This window comes from Sarcophilus harrisii, chromosome 3, assembly GCF_902635505.1.
Source record: "Sarcophilus harrisii chromosome 3, mSarHar1.11, whole genome shotgun sequence".
NCBI classification, from domain to species: Eukaryota; Metazoa; Chordata; class Mammalia; order Dasyuromorphia; family Dasyuridae; genus Sarcophilus; species Sarcophilus harrisii.
This window is the reverse complement of record NC_045428.1, coordinates 446,646,644-446,669,307: the sequence shown is the minus strand read 5'-3', so window position 1 is coordinate 446,669,307 and position 22,664 is coordinate 446,646,644. Positions and strand designations below refer to the sequence as shown.

The 22,664-nt window shown below is 34.4% G+C and overlaps 1 protein-coding gene across 2 annotated transcripts in view; it reads left to right on the top strand.

The window, feature by feature from the left end:
- PARP4 (poly(ADP-ribose) polymerase family member 4) overlaps positions 1-22,664 on the top strand; it is a 117,823-nt gene that overhangs the window by 425 nt on the left and 94,734 nt on the right. The window contains exons 2-7 of one of the 2 annotated variants that reach the window (XM_031960838.1): positions 1,901-1,961; positions 13,936-14,068; positions 18,720-18,921; positions 19,169-19,232; positions 21,066-21,141; positions 21,900-22,013. In XM_031960838.1, coding sequence (XP_031816698.1) covers positions 13,943-14,068; positions 18,720-18,921; positions 19,169-19,232; positions 21,066-21,141; positions 21,900-22,013 — 582 coding nt within the window. In that variant the 5' untranslated portion in view covers positions 1,901-1,961; positions 13,936-13,942. Of the gene's footprint in view, positions 1-1,730; positions 1,962-13,935; positions 14,069-18,719; positions 18,922-19,168; positions 19,233-21,065; positions 21,142-21,899; positions 22,014-22,664 lie in introns of those variants that run through there. The other variant, XM_031960837.1, reaches the window with a different exon arrangement.

Below are 22,664 nucleotides of genomic sequence, written 5' to 3'. Positions count from 1 at the left end.
TCTACGCTATTTTAAAGTCTCCAAAGCACGGTCTATGTATGTCATTTACTCATTAAAGCCCCTTAACGAGACTCCGAGGTAAACCCGAGGGTACCGTCCCCATTTTAGAGATTAGCAAACTGACGCCCGAAGCATCATGAAGAGACCTGTCCATGTTATTAGAGGTTTGAAGGCTGTGTTTTCCTCTTCTGAAAACAAGCGCTTTTAATGTGCCAGGCAATGGGTTAAGTTCGGGAGATACATTTACAAAATATACTCCTTACCCTCAAAGGAGCTCACATTCTAAATGGGGAGGAGCAAAACTCTCCTTTCCAGGGTTTTGTTGTTTTATTGGTAAATTTTTTTGCTTACGGATGTCTGTGTGGCTTTTTGTTGCTGATTTGTGAAGGATCCCTTTTTGTTTGGTTTGTTTGGGCTTTGTTCCTTTAGGGCTGAGCACGCTTTTAAGACTTCCCACGGGGGTAGCTGTGTGTATAAAAATTCATCCCCCTTTTTTCTCCCCCCCCCCAAAAAAAAAAAATCATCCCAATTATCTGTTTGACAAGTAGGTAAAGTTAGCCCTGGCCACCCGGTTCTTAGGTTATCTCAGCAGCTCCCAAAATTTCAACTATCAGTTTCCACGCAGATGATTTCCAGTTTTGCCCAGCCCAGGACTTCTCTCCTGACCTCGGCTCTCACATTTCCAACTGCCCACTGGACATTTCGAACCGGATGTCCTGTAGACAGCACAGCCTCAACTTAGCCAAAACGGAACTTATTCTTAAACCCTAAAACTTCTCCTCTTCCTAACTTCCCTATTGCTATGGAGGTACCTCTCTTCCCGTTACCATCCAGTCACCTACAACTCAAGGGTTCTCTTCAACTCCTCACTCTCTTATCCAATCATTTTCCTAGTCCTGTATTTATAATGCTGTTTTCTTTCTTTTTTTTTTTATTATAGTAACTTTTTATTGACAGAACCCCATGCCAGGGTAATTTTTTTTACATTATCCCTTGCACTCACTTCTGTTCCGATTTTTCCCTCCCACCCTCCACCCTCTCCCCTAGATGGCAAGCATGCTGTTTTCTTTCCTCTGAAAGAACCACTCTGGTACAAGCCTTTATCACCCAATACTCAGACCATTGCAGGAGGCTGGTGTGCCTGCCTTGAATTTCTCCCCACTTCAGTCCACTCTCCATTCAGTTCCCAAAGTGATCTTCCTAAATCAGGAGTCTGACCAATGTCAACGCATTATTAAGCCAATGACTCTCTATTTAGAGTTTCTGGCTTCTTAAGCCCTCCATAACCAGGACCCATTCTGCCTTTCCAGTTTACTCACTCCTCTCCTTTTGTATCCTCTTAGGGACTTTGCAACCAGTGACTATGACCTCCTTGCTTACACTGGTCTTTAAACAAGACTCTCCATCTCCTAACTCTGAGGATTTTCACTGACTGACCTCCTTACCTAGAACTCCCTCCCAGAGACTGAATTTGTATCCCACTTCTGACACTTTCTACCTGTGCAACCATCGGCAAGTGACTACCCGGAGCTCGGTTTCCTCTTCTTTAAAATGAGGAGGTTGGATTTGACAGACCCTGACCCCTTCCAGCTCTAAATCAGTGATCACTGATATATAAACATTTCAACCTCAACAAAGAAGGACATCTGTCTGAAGAATCAAAACTCTTGGGCCTATGTTTTTCAGGTTCCATCTGGAGGAGTTAATTTACTGGGGTCATCTGTTGCCCCACCTCTGCCATCTCTTCTCAGCTTAGGGAGATGGAGGGGTGGAGTCTGCTCCCAAGCCCTGTCCCTTTCCGTTTTCTAAAAGCAAGCTGACAGGCAGTTTTCTGGGAAGTGAAAAGGAGTGTTTACTTTCGGTTTTGACTAGAGTTTTTTGTCTTTTTCTTGTTCTGTAGATCAATCTTGAACTTGGAACCAGAAAACTCTCGGATCTAGGGGCAGAAACCCCTCTGCCAGGTGTGTATGAGCCTATCTTTTATCTCCATTCCATCTATTTTTTCCTAGTTAAACGTCCAGCCTGGTCTCACTCCTTGCAGCTGGTGCTGTTCTGCTCTCCTTTCCCAGGCTGCGTTTGCTTCTATTTAGGCTGTGACAGTTGGCTTTAAACTATCACCTTCTCCTCTGATTGATTCCTCTTTAAGTTCAGGTGATAGGTTATTATTATCTTTTTAAAACATCCTATGTTTGAGGTCACTAGGCTCTTAAATACTTTCTCTTTGAAAGAACTCTGGGAGATGACTAAAAACCATTACATTGAATTCCCAATCCCTTTATTTATGCCCACCTGCATTTTTGATTTCCTTCACAAGCTAATTGTACAATATTTCAGAGTCTGATTCTTTTTGTACAGCAAAATAACAGTTTGGTCATGTATACTTATTGTGTATCTAATTTATATTTTAATGTACTTAACATCTACTGGTCATCCTGCCATCTAGGGGAGGGGGTGGGGGGTAAGAGGTGAAAAATTGGAACAAGAGGTTTGGCAATTGTTAATGCTGTAAAGTTACCCATGCATATATCCTGTAAATAAAAGGCTATTAAATTAAAAAAAAGAAAGAAAGAAAGAAAAAAATAATAAAAAAAATAAATACTTTCTCTTTAAGAAGATTTCTTAAATTACTGTAATCTGCTTAGTGATATACTTGTTTATTTTATTTTCAAGTGTTAAGAGGAAGTGAGGAAAAAGGAAAGGAAAAGTTTGGAGTCAATAGAGTAATATGAAAATAATCAAATTGCACATTTCACATGCCATTTTGTTGCTCTTTAAGACATTTCGGTTTTGAAGTTTGAGGAGACCTGAAGTAAGATATTTAATTTTACTGTTTGTTGAGTACCCATTGTGGGAATATAATGTAAACTGTCTGTCCAGTATAATCTTATATATGTGTATGTATATATGTATATCTCTTTCTATAGAAATCTATATATGCCCATATAAACAGGAGAGGAATTGGATTAGAAGGTTCCTGTGAGGGATGTAGAAGACCATTATCCAAAATGATTACTTCGAGATCACTCAGTAGAAGGCAGAAAAGTTGTTTATTAAAAACCTCCAGTGGATGAGCCATCCTATCATGAGATAAGAAAGAGAAAGCTCCTGGTAGGAGGGCTAAAGAAATAGTAAAGATACATAGCTTTTATACAAGAGATTACATCACAAGTAAGAGAGCATTGAGAAGGGGAGGGGGAGGCATCTAATTGATTGCTGCTATTCGGAGAGATTCAGATGGAAGGTTTCCGTTTCCCCAAAATCTCCTGATTTCTAGGAAACAGAAAATCAGGCCTTCAGCCTTAATCAAGCAGGTAGTGGTCCAGCTAATAGACTAAATATCGATAAATGTCAAATATTGATAAATGTCATCAGCTCAGGTTAAGTAAATATGTTTATAACTGGCCAAGACTCAAGTAAATATGGGCCTGTACATATTATACAGGTCATAGGGGAAATACAGAAATAATGAAAATAAAATACAGAAAAAGAATCCATACACTCCTGTAAGTTCTTCACCTTTTCTCTCTATTCCATACAGTTCCTCCAGCTTTAAAGTAGTATGGGTTTGAGTTTTGTTTGGTTTTTTCATTATTAGTTGCCTCTTTTAGAAGCAGTTGTGAAACTAAAATGGAGGTTGAGATAGCCATTAGTTAGTTTCTTCACTACTCTGACTGTTAAATATCAGGGAAAGTTTTGATTATGGGAGGGGAACCAAGGGAGTGTCATGTTGAATAAGAAGTAGGAAATGAAATTTGACCTTATCCTTATGACTGATAGGAGATTACAAATGTTTTTCTCTTGATTCTTCCATTTCTAGTATTACTCTTCCCTCTTCACCACTCTCTCATATTGCACTTATTTTTTGTAGGTCTCTTAATTTGTAGGTCTTTCTACCTTTTAATTTAAATTTGTGTATGTGTTAAACCGTCTTCTGTTCACTTTCAATTTAGAGTATGATTCACTAGATAGCCATATGCCTCACCCTTTCCAATACACTGATTTTTGACAAACCACAGTGATGAAAAAATAACACTTTTACCCTCTTTTCTTCCTTTTTACACTACTGTATATTCCTTTTGCCATCCGCCTTTTCCTGTACTCATAATTAATCTACTTCCAAGACCTCTCTTTTCTTATTTATCTCCTTGATGCTCTTTGTATTAAGGAACACTGATTTTTCTTCATATATTAAAAGGTATTATTATATCATCATCATCATCATCATCAATATTATCCTACTGTTTCCATCTGCTCCAATCAATTTACCTTTCTAACTTTAACTGGGCTCTTGTATTTGAAGTTCAATTTCTATTCAGGTCTGGTCCCTTCATCATAAGTGCTAGAAAGTTCTTTATTCCATTAAAGATCCCTTTTTCCTCTTGTAGGATTATGCTCAGCTTTGTAAGGTAAGTTGAGTGTAAAACTTTTTTTTTAACTTTTGGAACATTGTACCAGTATTACAACATCTTCTTAGATTTTTAGTAGTTTTCAGATCTTGTGTGATCCTGATTGTAATTCAAAAGCTCACAATCTGTCAAAAAACATTTGTTAAGTACCTACTTTCTGCTAAACACTGGTATTATGCAAAGTACACAGTTCTTGATCTCAAAGAGCTCAAAGACTATCAGCAAGACAATATGAAATTAACTATGTACAAACAAGATACATGCAAAGTAAAGATAATTAATAGAAGAAGATGGTTGTATTAAGGGAAATTGTGGAAAGCTTCTTATTGAAGATAGCATTTTAATTGTGTATTGAAGGAACTGAGGGAAGTATAAGAAGACTAGAAAGTTGGAGAAGGCAGATTATGAAAGGCTTTTGAGTGCCAGAGGATATTATATTTGATTTCGAAAGTGATAGGGAAGCACTGGAGTTTATTAAGTAGAAGAAGGTGATCATCTTATCAGATGATCAGATTTGTACTTTAGGAAAATCATTTTGGCATCTGAGTGGAAAATGGTCTAAAGTGGAGAGAATCTTTTTTTTTTTTTTTAATTATAGCTTTTTATTGACAGAACATATGCATGGGTAATTTTTACAGCATTGTCCCTTGGACTCACTTCTGTTCCAACTTTTCCCTTCCCTCCTTCCACCTTCTCCCCTAGATGGCAGACAGTCTCATACATGTTGAACATGTTAAAGTATATCTTAAGTATAATATATGTGTGTAGATCCGTACAGTTCTCTTGTTGCACAAGAAAAATTGAATTCAGAAGGTAAAAATAACCTGGGAAGAAAAATAAAAATGCAAATAGTCCACATTCATTTCCCAGTGTTCCTTCTCTGGGTGTAGCTGATTCTGTCCATCATTGATCAATTGGAATTGAATTGGATCTTCTCTTTGTCGAAGATATCCACTTCCATCAGAATACATCCTCATACACTATTGTTGTTGAAATGTATAATGATCTCCTGTTTCTGCTCATTTCACTTACCATCAGTTCATGTAAGTCTCTCCAAGCCTCTCTGTATTCATCCTGCTGGTCATTTCTTATAGAACAATAATATTCCATAACATTCATATACCACAATTTATTCAGCCATGCTCCAATTGATGGGCATCCATTCAGTTTCCAGTTTCTAGCCACTACAAACAGGGCTGCCACAAACATTTTTGCATATACAGGTACCTTTCCCTTCTTTAGTATCTCTTTGGGATATAAGCCCAGTAATAACACTGCTGCATCAAAGGGTATGCACAGTTTGATAATTTTTTGAGCATAGTTCCGAATTGTTCTCCAGAATGGCTGGATCAATTGGTAGAGTTGTCTCTACCAACAAGGCATCAGTGACCCAGTTTTCCTGCATCTCCTCCAACATTCATCACTCTCTTTTCCTGCCCTCTTAGCCAATCTGACAGGTGTATAGTGATATTTCAGAGTTGTCTTAATTTGCATTTCTCTGATTAATAATGACTTGGAGCACCTTTTCATATGAGTAGAAATAGGTTTAATTTCTTCATCTGAAAATTGTCTGTTCATATCCTTTGACCATTTATCAATTGGAGAATGGCTTGATTTCTTATAAATTAGAGTCAATTCTCTATATATTTTGGAAATGAGGCCTTTATCAGAGCCTTTAATTGCAAAAATGTTTTCCCAGTTTATTGCTTTCCTTCTAATCTTGTTTGCATTAGTTTTGTTTGTACAAAAGCTTTTTAACTTGATATAATAAAAATTTTCTATTTTGTGATCAATAATGATCTCTAGTTCTTCTTTGGTCACAAATTCCTTCCTAATGGTGAGAATCTTTTAATATAGATGCTAAACAGCAACATATTGCAATAGTCTAGGTATAAGATAGCTAGATGATTCAATGGATAGAATGCTAGGCCTGAAGTCAGGAAGACCTGAGTTCAGATTTAGGCTTGCTCTATGATCATGGGCAATATATTCAACTTATGTTTGCATATGGAAAAAGGAATGAAGAACCACACCTGTATCCTTTCCCAGAAAAACCCTGATAGACAGTATTGGTGTGATATGGTCCAGGGATCTGCAAAAAGTCAGATACAACTGAATAACAACAGCCATGAGGAGATTAAAGACCTACACCAGAGTGATGACAGTGTCAGAGAAAAGAAGGAGGCATGTTTGAGAAATTTTATAAAAGTAAAATTGACAAGATTTGGCAATAAATTGGATATGGGAAGTGAGAGTGAGGAGTTGAGTAGGACACCTGCTTTTCAACCCTGGATGAGTGAAAAGTATGGAGTGGTATTCTCCATACTAATAGGAAAGCTAGGAAGAGGAGACAGTTTTAGAGGAAAAATATTGAATTCCATTTGGAGCATATTAATTTTAATATGTCTGCAGGATGTCCATTGTGAGAGAATTGAGTAAATTGGAACAAAGTAGTGGTGGGAATTGTGTAAACCACACTGATTCCACCTTGGGCCTCAGTTTTGGAGGTAGCTCAGTTCCCTTTCTATTCAGTTATGGGTCTAGTCCAATTATGAGTATGAGAATATTTCATTCAGTTGTGGAAATTGGGAAAAAATCTTATTTCATTGTTTGAACTTAGCCTTGTGTGACTGAGAAGCTGAACCACTTCTATCTTTTGCATAAGACACCCTTAACTAAGAACCTAAATTATGCTGCCTAGAAATCTGGTCAAATCTAAAGAGTGACATAAGAAGTTTTCTCACATCTCACATCTTAAGCAGCCCTTATATCTTAACCTGAAAATTGATCCCAATCAATTATTGTTTCTATATTCTTTTGTTTATTCACAGATTCTTAAAGGGAGGGGGACATTTCTTTTTCTAATGTCAAGAAATTGCACCTGTTCATTCTTCTTCTCTTCTCCCAACTTGAAAAGTCTATAATTTTCATCCAGTTAGAAATTAGACTATCTAATGTTGTATCCAGCTTAATTCTTTCCTTTTAATTAATTGCCCTTATTTGATTAATTATTTTTAGCATATAAAAATATGTCTTCTTCTATATTTGGGTACAGTCCTAAACTGAAGAAGAAGGTTGGTCCCAGTTTGTTAAACAGTTGGTATGCATTGATTAATCAAAATGTTAAGAAGCTCAAAAATTTAATTTCCTCACTCATTTAATGTTGCGCCTGCCACAACATTAAATTTAATATATTTTTAGGATGTCTAGTATGAGATGTCTAACTGACAATTAGAGATATGAGATTAGTGTTCAAGAGAGAGGTTATGGCTGGATAAGTAAATCTGAGAGTTACCTGTACAGAGGTGATTAATGAATCCAAGAAAGTTGGTGAGATCACCAAGTGAAAGAGTATACAGGAAAAAGAAAAGAGGAACCAGAACAAAACCCTGAAGGACACCCATAGTTACCAGACATGATCCAGATAAATTGCTTCTTTTTAGTTTCTTACACTATTTTTTCCACTGATGTGGGAGCTCTGGATTTTATCTATGACATTTCTAGAATTTTTTCTTTTGAAGTTCATTTCAGAAGATGATCAGTGGATTCTTTCTCTCTTTATGTTGCCCTTTGCCCTCATTAGAACACTTTTCTTTAATTATTTTTAAAAAACAAAACAAAATGGTCTTGTCAGAGTCCAATGATCTTCAAATTATCTCTCCTTGACCTTTTTCAAGTCAGTTGTTTTTAATATCAGGTTTTTCTTTTATTTTTTTTAATTTTAAAAATTTTGTTTTAATATTTCTTGCTGATTCATGGACTCATTGATTTCTGTTTGGTCTATACTAGTTTTCAGGAAGTCTATTTTCTGTGTAAAGTTTGTCACTTTCTCTTCCCAGCTAATTCTTCTGCTTCTAATTCTTTGGTCCAGAACTTTTATTTTATTTTTTAAAGCTTCTTACTTCATTTCTCCTAGATAAATATTCATATAGTCTTTGTAAAAATCCATTTTTTCCTTTAAGTCTCTTGTAGTTATTACAAAATCAGTGGCTCCTGGTTAGGGATCTCTAGATTTGCAATAATTCTGGCTACTTGTCAGTATATTCTGTGATTTGTTCATCTCTCCAGCTTTAGATCTTGAATTAGACCTTTGTGCCAAGTTCAGGTTACTCATCTTTTATTCTTTTGAGTGAGTTTATTATATATTATAGGATGTGATCCCACTCTAAGTACCTACTTATTGCTCCTAGGGTTAGGCCTCCTTGGATATTTAAGGTTAACTGTGTTGGATTCTCCAAGTCTCTTTCTAGTATCTTAGACATTTGGTGCACTCTAGGCTCTGGATCTGAGCATTCTGAGTGCTGCAACACCATTCTGATCACTAGTAGTTACCCACTACAGCACCTCAAGACTTCAAGACCCCCACCCAGGGTCTTCCTGACCATTCATGGCCTTTCTAAGGGAAGTATTCGGCTCTTGCTGCCTCAAGACACAGAGCCTTTTAAGTGTCATCTCTTTTGTCTCTAGTCACTCTGGGAGTGACACGTTTTACTAATACTGGCTTTATTGATGGAATTTTTTCTCTTGCTCTTGGGCTTCTGCCAGACTTTTTGTCCAGTTCTAGGATGGAAAAAATTATTTATTATAGTTTCTTATAGCTTTCTTGATTATTATTCAGTATTTTGGTGGAATAGGTTTAGGGGCGCTAGTATATCTACCTCCCATTTAGGCAGCCATCTTAGCACTACTTCTTAGATGTTCGTAAACTATGTCTTTAGTAATTCATTCTAGAATTTGCCAGAAATCAAAGTTAAAGAATACATAGATTAATTTACTGCTTCCATGATAACCTACCACTAACACTACAGATTCTAAAGAGAGGCAAGTAAGTCTCGTTCTGATGTCCTGAATAATTCTACCTCGAAGATAGACTATTTGGGAGATGATGATGAACCATGACATAGAATTCCCAATCCCTCTAGTTTTGTCCACCTCCATTTTTTGTTTCCTTTACAGGTTAATTGTACATTATTTCAAAGTCTGATTCTTTTTGTACATCAAATAACTGTATGGACATGTATACATATATTGTATTTAACTTATACTTTAACATATTTAACATGTATTGGTCAACCTGCCATCTGGGGGAGGGAGTGGGGGGAAGGAGGGGAAAAATTGGAACAAAAGATTTTGCAATTGTCAATGCTGAAAAATTACCCATGCATATAACTTGTAAATAAAAAGCTATAATTAAAAAAAGAAAGTTAAAAAAAAAAGATAGACTACTTTAGAAACTGACTAATAAGACTTGACTCCAATAATTTGAGTGACAGTTTTATTAATGGTCAGATTAGATTACACATAGTGGGTTTCTGGGAGTACCAAACATGGCTAAATTGCTGATTACTATTTGTAAATGCTTTAAAATCCTTCACTTGATTGTACTATTCCTACAAGCTAGGATTGTATAATTTTCCTTTCTTTCTTGGTGAAACTCTTTGTGAAATCTATATATTTTAGGTGACTCTACTTCCTAACTTTTCATTCTTCTAAACACTCTGCTATCTGGTTTTTGACCTCATCATTCAACTGAAACTGCTCTTTTCAAAGTTATCAATTATCATATTGTTAAATCCCTTGTTATTTTTTCAATCTTCTTCCTTCTTAACTTCATCTTTTTCTCTTAGATATTCTTTCCTCTCTAGATTATTATGATAGAACTTTCTCCTGATCTGACCCCTCTTTCAAACTTTTATTTCTCAATCCTCTGACTATGGGTAGTGTTCTTCCTCCCCTTTTCCCCTAACACTCCCCAAAATACTTTAGTAGATAGACTTTCTTCTCTTTTCCCTGTTTATATATTTCTCTTGATGATTTCATCTTTATGTTCTCTCTATGTAGATGATTCTTACATCTTCTCATACTTACTCTCCTCATCAACAGCACTATATTACTAACTGACTTTTAGACTTCTTAAACTTGATGTCTCAGGAGCATCTCAATTCAACATGTCTATTTAGATTCAATCATAAATGTTATTATTATTTTATCATTATATATTTTATTATTTATTACTATTAAAATATTATTATTTTCCTTTTGCTTTGATCTTTTTGGGACGTAGAGTTAATAGTAATATTGCTGATTCAAAGGATATATGCTCATTTTTATAGCCCTTTGGTAATAGTTCCAAATTGTTCTCCAAAATGACCTGACCACTTTATAATTCCACCAACTGTGCATTATTTTTCCAGTTCTTTCACGTCCCCTTTTACTTTTGTCATTTTCCTTTTTCATTATGTTAGCTAATCTGATAGATATAAGGTATTACCTTGGAGTTGTTTTAAATTATATTTCTCTAATCTAATCTAGTGATTTAGACCTTTTTTTTATGACTTTGATTTGATATACCACTGATTTCTTCTTTTGAAAAAGGCCTGTTCATTTCATTTGATTTTTTACCAGTTAGGGAATGACTCTTATTTTTAATGACTCTTTTCCCCTATATATGAAAAATGACATCTTTATCAGAGAAACTTGGGGAAATTTCTCCCTAGTTTCCTGCTTTCCTTCTATCTTTGTTGCATTGGTTTTGTTTGTGAAAAAACTTTTTAATTTAATGCAATCAAAATTATCCATTTTATACATTCACAGAAAGTAATCCTGTGATCCTCTCTGTCTCTTATTGGGTCATAAGAGCTCTTATCCATAGATCTGACATGTAAAATTTTCCATGCTCCCCTAATTTTCTTATTGTGTCATCCTTGATGTCTAAAACATGTGTCATTTTTGACTTTCTCTTGGTCTTGAGATGTTGGTCTATGTCCATCTTCTGCAAAATAGCTTTCCAGTTTTCCCAGAAATTTTCCGCAAATGGTAAATTATTGCCCCCAAATCTGAAATCTTTGCAGTAGCATTTTTTTTTAAATTAGAGGTAGCCAGGGTTAAATTGCCCAAGGTCACATAGCTAGCAAGTGTCTGAGACCAGACATGAACTCAGATCCTACTGATTCCAGGTCTGGCGTTTTATCTACTGCACTACTTAGCTTATTCCTGCAATAGCATTTAAATTTTTTTCTCTAATATTTTCTCTCCATATGCTAATCTATCTTTCACTTTGCTACCAAAATGACATTCCTAGAACACAGATCTCACTATGTAACCTCCTGCTCAGTAAATTCTAGTAACTCTTTATTACTTCTAGAATCAAACATAAAATCTTCTTTTTGTCACTGAAGTCCTTCATAACCTTTCACATTTCCACCTTTCCAATCTTCTTACTCTTTTCTCCCTTCACTCACTTTGGGAGCCATCAGCTTTTGCTTACTTGTTCATCCTCACGCAATAAAATCCATGTTTTGCTATGCTTTTCACTGACTGTTCCCCATGCATGAAATGCACTATCTCTTCTCAATTTCACCTCTTAGCTGCCAGCAAGTATCAACTCAAATCCCACTGTAGGAGGTCTTTTCTTGTCTCACCACATATCCTCCCCACCAAAGCCTACTTTTGAGTTTACCTCCCATTTTCTTTGTATATCTTCTATCTTCCTAAATATTTTGTTGTCTCCTTCATAGAATGTGAGCTCTTTGAAAGTTTGAATTGTGTTGACCTTTTTTTGTAATCCTAGCATTTCGTATAGCAACTGGCTCAGAATAACTGATAAATGCTTTTAGATTGAAAGTTTTTTTTAAAAGAAAAGCTATGATTTTACAAATGAAAATAGTCCTGTGGGCATAGGACTAGAATGCCAAAAAGTAACTGTGGGGGTCAATATTTATTGCCTATAAGTCAATAACTTCACCCTGGTATTTATTTTTTAGGTCTAATCATAAATATTTTTATAGCATCTACTAACCAGTATTTTAAAATATATGTAAATATAAAAGGGTAATTAGTAATATGTATAAGGCTGTAAGACAGTTGAGATCAACCATCTTTGTTAAGTGATTTTTGAGAAACCAAATTATAACTATAAGAGGAAAGGAGATGATAAAAAACAGCAATTCTCAAATTTTTGGTCTCAGAACTCCTTTACACTCTTTAAAAAAAGAATAAGAATCCTAAAAAATTCTTACTTATGAAGGTCACTTTATTTTTTTATTTTTAAATTTTTTTGAAAGTCACTTTATTGATATTATTTAGAAATTAAAAAGATCTTAGCATTATTTTGATCCTATGGAACACATTTTGAAAACTGCCAAAGTAAGCCACTAACAGAAAGATTTAAACTTGAATTAGATAAGTGCCCTCTATTTTCATTAAAATTATTTAATTTTCTGAGAAACAATTCATATATAAAAGACTCTGAGATACATTAAAGTAAATTTAAATTTTCATAAGCATCTCGATCATTTCTCATCAAATAACACCTTTAATGTTTGAATTTTTGTGGCTCATTCATTGCTAAAAAAACATTTCTCTAAGTTAATCACTTTTTTTAAAGTTTTCTTAAGTAAAAGGAGATAAAAAGTTATTTGAATTTATAGAGTATAATGAAAGGAAAGACCTCACTTTCTTCCTTATAAAACCTCTACAATTTAGATTTTTTTTAACTGTTTAATAATAAAGATATATAAATAATCTTGAATAATGTCACTGACCTTTAGCTGAAATTTGTTACATGTCCTCATTATAATCTTATTAGAGACTCATGTGTTATTTTTAATTCAATAGTATATTTGACCCACATCCCAAAGGTAAATAGAAAGTACAGGATGATGAGTAAAGCTGGTGAAGGCCAAGGACCTGTTCCCTACCAGAACTTTGGACAAATCCCTTCCCCTCTCTGAGCCTTGGCTTTCTTACTTATAAAATGAGTAGGTTAGACTGAATGACCTTTATTGTCCTATCATACCACAATCAACACGTTAGTTTATAATTGTAAAATAGCAATTTTTGTGAAGGTAAAATGGATGTGAGATTCAGTGTGGATATGTTTTGCACATAGGCTTCACCCAAATTTAGTATAATAATTCTCATACAGAAGATAAAAAATGAACAAAGTAAATTTATAAACTCTGAGCAAGTTCATTTTCAGTTTCTAAAACAAAACACAATTCACTGTACAAAAACATAAATGTTGAATTAGACTAGCACTTGCCTTTATTTTTTTAATTAAAATAATCATGTATATTAGTATATAAAATATTTCTATATTATTTATATTTATTCATTTATTGATTTTTAACATTAATTTTAAAATTTCAAAATCCATATTCTTTCCTTCCTTCCAGCCCCTCCACCTGAACTGAGTGAGAGGGCAAGCAATAAGGTATGCATATATATGTGAAAGCGTACAAAACATTTCTAGATTAGCCACCTTACATACATAGAAAGAAACAAAGAAACAAATAGACAAAGGAAAGAAAAATAAAGTAAAAAATATGCTTGAATATATGTACTCAGAATTTATCTCTGGAGATGGACAGCATTTTTCATTATAAATTATTTGGAATTATCTTGGATCATTGAATTAATCAGAATAAGTATGTCTTTCACACTTGGTCATTGTTACAATATTGCTACTATGGTATATGATGTTCTTCCAATTCTGTTCATTTCATTTTCTACATTTTTTTTTAAACAGGATAACCATGGGAATATTTACAAATTACAGATTCTATTTGAAAGATGACAGTTTACAATACATGCAGAAGAAATTACTAAGAAACAATATTAAAAAAAACAATGGAATTGTCTCCTCTACATTAAACCACAAGGTATCAACTTTAGACCATCTTAAGATCTTTAAAATATTGAAAAACCACCACAAGAAATTAAGAAATCATATCTTTTGATTGGAGAGATGAATTTAAAAATTCCGTTCTATTCTGGCGGGAATAGCATAAATTAAGGGAATCAAGAAGAAAGGTGGAATAATTTAGGGGGAAAAGATGTATAAGGCCACTAACAGTTAATAAACATTTATTAAATATCTATTATATGTCAGGCACTATGCTAAGCACTGGGAATACAAATCAAAAAGATAATTCCTAACCTCCAGACTTACAAGCTTAAGCTTACAGATTTAACAATGAAAGATAGCACAAAAAAGGGAACTGAAAAAAAGAAATGGGGATGAAGAAAGAGTGGAGCTGAGTTAAAGAGTAACTGCCTTCGCCACTTCTTCAGGTAGAAGTTCTGGGCAGGAGGAACTCACTAATCATATATGATGGAGTCATGATAATAATTTATACATATAGAGCCTTAAAGTTTGTAAAGTGTTTTATATAAATTATCTCATTTGATCATTTGACCAGGAACTAAACAAAACCCATGGCAATATGGGATAGAAGAAAAAGTTTAATTTTGAATGAGTAGAAAACAGTAGCATGATTTAGCAAGAAATTGAACATACAGAATAAGGGGCAAAGATAAATTATAGAGTGTCCTCTCTTGATTTATCAGACAAAAATATGTACTTCCCTGTAATAAAGTTGGGAAAAGAAGGTGTTAAAGTCATCTTCATTATGTTCAGTCAGAATTGACAACAGATCATTCTGTGATTTGTACCAAATGTATTAGAAAATAGTCTCCCCAAAACAAATATTTTTCTCTCTACAAAGTTAACTCCAAAAATATTTAAATGTAGCCTTAACATCTTTCCTAATGTCTAGTTCTATGTCACTAATTGCCTACTGTATCTTTTTACCTATGTACATTAATATTCATCATGGCCAAAGCACAGACATCTTTCCTATTGAATTTTCTCTTCCTCCAAAATTACCTATTTTTGTTAAGGGCACTACTATCCTTCTAGTCACCCAGGTTCCAAATCTCACAGTTATCCTGACTCTTCTTTTTACGATCACTTACCATATTCAATCATTTGCCAAGTCTAACATTGTTTACAAGTATTTAAAGGTGTTTAAAGATCTGTAGTGATAAAGAACTCACTAGTTTTCAAGCCAACAAATTTTACTTTTGGGTTGCTCCTTTATATTGAAATGCAACATGTCATCCTGTTCTCATATCATCTTTTATGTGTAATTTAATTTAAATAAATGAAATTTTATTATATTAGATATATTGAACATTAAAATAAATATTAATAAATACAAAATCTTTCTCAAAAAAATCTTTCTCTCTTCCAAACTTCCCAGTTTCTGTTGAGGGTACAACAATAAAATGATAGTCTGAATGCATTTATTCCTCATTTCTACTTATTAAGCTACTTAGCTTCCTCCAAATTTCAGTGTAGATTTCATCTCCTATGCAAAGCCTTTCTGAATCTTACTATAGAGGTGATGAGGGGTTAAGCTAGGAGAGAGTCTTTGAATGGAGAGAAAAGGAAGGAGTCTTGAAGAGAGGTAATGGGTAAGGAAAGAGGATTATCTGTGGAAGAAGAAATAGTCAAGAATGACTTTTAGTTATGAATATGAAGGATAAGAAAGAATTTGTCAGTTCCCTCAACAGAACTGTATAATTTTGTAGGAAACTGGGGCTTGAAAAAATGTGACTGTAATATTCCATGTAATATTAAAATTTCTTTTTATAGATTAAAAGGAATATTAATATAATCAGAAATGGTATTGTTACAGATTAGCAGGTTTCAGTTCAATACTTTAAAAAGCCATCTAGCAATCAAAGCTGTCCAAAAATGAGACTGAGAAGTAGTTCCTCATCATCAATGGTGTTCAAGAGAATAACTATTCTTAGATAGCCAGATGGCACAAGTGGATAGAGTGCTTGGACTGGAGTCAGCAAGACCTAAATTCAAAGGTGATATCAGACATTTACTAGCTATATGATGCTTGGCAAGTCAATTAATTGCTGTTTGCCTCAGTTTTTCATCTGTAATATGGGGATAATAAAAGCACCTTCTTTCCAGGGTTGTTGTAGTACCAAATAAGATAACTATAAAATGCATAGCACAATGCCTGGCACATAGTAAGCATTATGTAAATGTTAACTGTTATTATTATTATTATAATTACTACTACTACCACTACTTGGAATCTTTTGCTGGTTAGCTTATTGTTCACATCATGCTCCCTACTTATGTGGTAATCCCCCAAAATTTTATTGTAGACCTCTTCTATGTTTATGCTCACTCCCAATAACCTCATTAGCTCCCATGGGTTTAAATTATAATTCCAAGCAAGTGACTCACAGATCTGTATATCCAGCTCCAGTATCTCCTCTAAATTTCAGACCCTAATCACAAATCATTTAATTGGACATTTCACACTGGATATTCTTGAGACATCTTAACTTCAACATGTCTAAAATTGAACTCATTTTCTTTTCCCCAAGTGCTTCCCTCTGTCAAAGACAACAAACCTCCCCATCTCCCAGGTCTTATCCTCCCTCTCCCTCACCCCCCGACTTTCTCACACATGTCATTTCTGTATCTACATGTGCTATATTCTCTAGCATTAGAATCCTCTTTCTAATCAGATATTTACACTTTACATTAGTTGAAACCCTCACTACCTCCTAACTAGTCTCCCTACCTGCCTCAAATCTCTTCCCAATCAAACCCATCCTAATTCCTGCTGCCAATGAAATTTTCCTTATGTGCAGGTCTGACCATACTATTCTGCTGCTTAGTCAGCTCCACTGGTTCCCTGTTGCCTCTAAAATGAAGTAGAAATTCTTCTGTTTAGCTTTAAAGCCTTTTACAAGCTGGCCCAATGAATTTTCCACTTTCATTGTCCATTACCTTCCTTTACTCTTTGATGTAATCAAACCGGTCTTTTCTCTTTTTCACACTTAAAAGACTATCTCTCACCTCAGTGTCTCTATATTGTTTTCTCAGCCTCCTGCCTGCAATGCACTTCAGCCTCACCTTTCCTCAGGAAAAGTGGAGAGGGAGGGAGAGAATCTGGAACTCAAAGTTTTAAAAAACAAATGTAAAAATTGTTTTTTATGTAACTGGGGAAAATAAAAATATTAAATAAATATTTTAAAATAGGGATTATTCATTATTCATATTCTCCCACTTGCACAGCGCAGTATCTAGAATGTAATATGTGCTTAATAAATCCTTGCTGATTAATTAATTGAAAGGATCTAAAACTTCAAGTAGATTCTTTACCATTTAGATCAGATGATGTCTAAAAGTCTTTTTTACACTAAAGTTCTACAAAAAACAATATTACTGTTTATCTGTAGTTGAGACAGAAATGTGAGCTCTTCTCTCACTTCTCATCTAATCCTGTTTTTTTGGAGCTAAGAAGTTAATTCACTCCACACTCAGTTGACTTTGTGAGCTGTTTTCTAATACTGGTCGAATCCCTAATGTGATTGATAGCATTTTCTTTTAGGTAATTTTTGTGTACCCTAAGATTATTTTATTTTCTAAGAGCTTTTAAATCTGAGAAATTCATTGCAAAATTACTTTTGAATGTGACTTTTATTTATTTTTTTCTCAATTGTATTTTATTTTTCTAAATATACTTAAAGATAGTTTTCAACATTCATTTTTGTAAGATTTTGTATTCCAAATTTTTCTCCCTCGCTTACCAGCAAGCAATTTGATATGTTAGGTTAAACATATCCAATCTTTTCAAACATATTTTCATATTTGTCCCCTATAAGAAAAATCAAACCAAAAGGAAAAAAAACAAAAAAATAATAGCAAACACACAAAAAAAGTGAAAATACTATGCCTCGATCCACATTCAGTCTCTATAGTTCTCTCTCTGGATGCATTTGCATTTTCCATCCCAAGTCTTTTGGAATTGCTTTGAATCATCGCCATGCTGAGAAGAGCCAAATCTATCATAGTTAGTCATCATATAATCTTGCTGTTACTATGTACAATGTTCTTTTAGTTCTGCTCACTTTACTCAGCATCAGTTCATGTAAATTTTCCAGGCTTTTTTGAAATCAGCCTGGTCATTTCTTTTAGAACAATAATATTTCATTACATTCATATATCTAACTTCTTCAGCTATTTCCCCAACAGATGGGCTTCCACTCAATTTCCAGTTCCTTGCCACTACAAAAAGATTACTACAAACATTTTTGCACATGTGAGTCCTTTTCCCTCTTTTAAGAGCTTTTGAGATACAGACCCAATAGTGACACTGCTGGATCAAGGAGTATGCGCAGTTTTAAAGCCCTTTGGGCATAGTTCCAAATTGTTCTCCAGAATAGCTTGGATCAACTTCACAACTCCACCGGTTTTCCCACAATCCCTTCAATATTTAACTTTATTTTTTCCTGTTGTCTTGACCAACCTGATAGGTGTGAAGTGGTACCTCAGGGTTTGTTTTAATATGAATCATTTCACAACTTTTATCAACAATCATTAGTGTCGGATATGGCTTTTAAAGGGGGATATTGTTAACATACAGGTCAGGTATCCCAAATACAAAATAAATTTTCCTTTTTTTTTTTTTTTTTTTTTTTTTTTTTTTTTAGTGTACACATATAATTTTAGACAATGATGCTACTCTGAGTTCTGATGAGCTAAGTGCTGTCCAGGAGTATCACATCTCCATCGCAAACATAGATTTTTTATGGGACTGCCTCAAACAAGGAGAACTCTTAAGTATTGAGAATTACAAATGCAATGAATCATCAGGACTCACTCTACTTCCTTTTGAAAGATCAAGCAGTTCCAGTAAGTGTCGTTATGAATACCTATTTTCATAGAAATCAGAAAATATGCTTCAGGTACTACAGAGAAAATGTAGGTACATTTATGCCTGTATACTGTTTAAATAGAATTATAAAATATATTCTTATAGGCCTCCTATGTCTTGATGATCCAAATTTTATGGGCCCTTATTTATTTGTCTATAGATATTCTTATCAAGCTATTCACAATTAAATTATGTTGAATAATAAATACATATCTTCTCTTCCAGGAGTGGACAAGGATGACTTGCATAGTACTGCAGAGAAGAATGAAGAGATTATGGAGCAGAATAAGTAAACTCTCATTTCGTTCTTTTTTTTTTTTTTTTTTTTTTTTTTTTTTTTTTTTTTTTTTTTTTTTTTTTTTTGCTAAAACAATTGGGGTTAAGTGTTTCCCCAGGGTCAAATAGCCAGGAAGTATTAAGTGTCTGAGGTTATATTTGAACATATTTGAAAGTCCTCCTGACTTTAGGGCTAATGCTCTATCCATTGCGCCACCTAGCTGCTCCAATAAATTGATTTGTAATCATCATGACTTTCTCTAGAGTTTAAAAAATTTTCAGCAACTTTTACTTACTTCACTAAACATCCATCCAATAGCAGACTGTTCCAGTCTGTAACAAGAGTTTGGTACATGCCCAAGCTACCTAAAATCGCGGTTCCATACAAATCTCAAGTCACCCCCGAGCCTGTGTCCAGAACCCTCTTCTCTCAGCTCCTCCTTGATGGGCCTAGGGTACCATGTCCCCATGACTTGGGCTACTAAGTTAAAGACTCCACTTTCTGTACTTAGAACTGAAAAGAACAAATAACAACTAAAAATGTTCCGCCTGTTGGGGCCGCAGGGTTTAAAAAGAGAGAAAGGTGGTTTTCAAATCTGCCCTCAGCTTGTTTCATGGTGGCTGTGCTCTGAGTGAATGAATCATTTACTCTTGGATACCATTGGAAAGAGAGATACTCTCAGGTAGTGTTAAAAACAAACAGTTCTGGCTACCAAACAGGTTCAACTACTAGCCATTGCAAACAGGCTATTCCCACTCCTGTGGTAAGCCAGTGCAGAAGGTCCATGCGTGAACCAGGTCTTCTGTCTCACAGAAACAAAACCCTGGCATCTCTCAGGTAAGCGTCTCCTTTTTAAGTAATTTGGGCCAGTGCCAAATCCTGTTATCAGTCTTTTGAGAGATTTTGTTCTACATGCAGTGTTCATTTGGCTCTCTGTTATTTAATGTATTTTACTTGAAGAACTATTGATTTATTTCCCAGCATTACAGGAGGTAGGTGGAAAGAGTACTGAAATAGCATTCACTAGATCTAGATTCTAATCCTAGCTCTACCAGTCTCTCTGCCACGACTAAATTACCTCGATCAAGGCATTTATTTATTCTCTCTCTTTAGATTCCACTAAAGTAAATATTGTCATCCTCCTGTCAAAGGATTTTGTGAGAATTAAGGTGCAGTGTTTTCTCAAATCCTATTTTAAACTTTTTACATAACTTATATATCAAAATTGTTTATTTTAGTCTTATATTTATTTTGAACCATAAGAGGAGGAAAAAGATTGAAAAGAGGATTATAATGAAGAGATAGATATAAAACCTATGATTTCATTGCTTCAGGAACCTCCTGAGAGAGAAAATTCTGTCTACTAAAGCAAGACAGCACTTTCTCTATAATTTAGAGTCTTACAATTGCCTAGAGCAGTGAGAAGTTTAAGTGACCTGTCCAGGGTCACTAAAACCAGGCTGTTTCTACAAATTCTCATTCTTCTTTACATTGTATGACATTTTTTTACATAAACTTCTCTAGGGAAAAATTTATCTCTGCCCCCTTACTTCTGTCTAATATACATATTCATGATGTTTTAATATATATAGGGTAGAAATGTGGATTACTTGGCAGTCTCAACCGTTGTGATAAAGCATAAATGGACAATAGAGACATGTCACTTAGGGGTTAGTCTGGTTCATTTCTAAAGATTCTTTACACTTCAATGGGATATGGATCGGTGTATTTATAAGTTAGTAAAAATATCAGAAAAAGGATTCTGCCATAAAAATTTTTATACCAATGCAAACTTCTGCTCAAAAACACACTTTAATATTTAAGAAATTATTGTTTATATTTCAGATTTTGTACAGAAGATGACGACATCACATATATTCCTCAAGATTTTGAAGTTGCAAAGTACAGCATCCTAGAAAAAGTGAGAACTTTAATTTCCAATATGTATAATTGTTTTAATATATTTTGTTTAATAATTTTCCAACTCATTTTGAAAGCTTCAATATCCTCAGCTCAAAGGATAGATTTTATAAAGCCATATAAAATTTTGACCACATTTGCATTTAGGAAAACAGTTTTGTTTTTTCAAAATCCAGGATTCCTCAAACGAAGAAAAACAGACATCAAAACACTGCTGCTTTATGGAAGGCTCAGGCCCCTACTGGGAGCTTGATACCACCTCATGGTTGGGTTTGTTGTTGTTGTTGTTTTAATTAAACTAGAATTGTGATTTTATCAGTGAAGGGAACTCCCAGGTAGGAACTTCCTTTATCGATGCCCATTGGAACTTTCTCTGTAACTCTAATCTGGGAAAGCTGAAACATGGAAAGGTTCATTGACTTTCCCCATGGCTCACTACTAATATATTTCAAAAACAGTTCTTAAGAACAAGGGGGAGGAGGGGATTATTCCAGGTCAGCACCAGTACTCATTCCTTGGAGTTGCTAGACCTCCCTTCTGTTTAATCTTATTTGCATCTGAAAATTGTTTCACAGAAATTTACAAACCTCAGATATTGTAAATCCAATAACATTCTTTAAAAAACAAGAAAGTAAACCTCTTCATATGTATGTATATATGCATTTTGTGTCTATGTGTGTATATATATGTATATGCTTATACATATATAAAAACATAAAATGTGACATGATTTAAAATACCATACTGTGCCTTTTCCAGATTAAATCAGAGGGAGAGAAAGAAGTGGTGGTGGTGGAATTGCAGTGCTTCCAGGAGCATCCTGAATTTTCTTTTCTTGTATCTTCCAATCTTTTGCTGGAAGGTGGTATTAAGGTATTTGTCTACTTTATAGGTGCTCATCATTTGCTAGAGTCCATATCCTAGACATGTTTTGTCAACAAATCACCCTATTAGCTTCTTAGAGCTTTACTAATCAACAGTTTGATACAAAAGAATTGTATAATACAATTATTATGGAATTCAGATTCTTTATTTTTGTTAGAATTTACCACACATTCAAAAATTGTGGGGGAATTTCCTGTCTCTGTCCCTACTCATTTCATATACAGTAGTGCAATCTTTGACTGCCCCTGAACAATTAGGAAAGATAGTATGAGGTTATCATCAATGATAACCATAACTTATTAGATGGGAGGATTGTGGAACAGTAGAAAATTACTTAGAGAAGATAGCAGTATTTTGAATATTGCAAATTATTTGCAGGCTTGTTTATAATGGTTAGGATTAGAATAAGGGATGGGCCTATGATTTCATCACCAGAGATAACTCCCCTGACAATGTAAGAAAACACCTTCTCTGAACATGATAATCTGGAGCTATAAAATATCACTAGAAGAAACTTGCATGAAAATAGTACTTTTTGTTTGTTTCAGATAGAAATTTGGATTTGTTGAAAGTGTTATATAATTCCTCAAATGCAACTTTCTTTTCACCTCTTGGTGGGCATTTATTTATTATCCATCT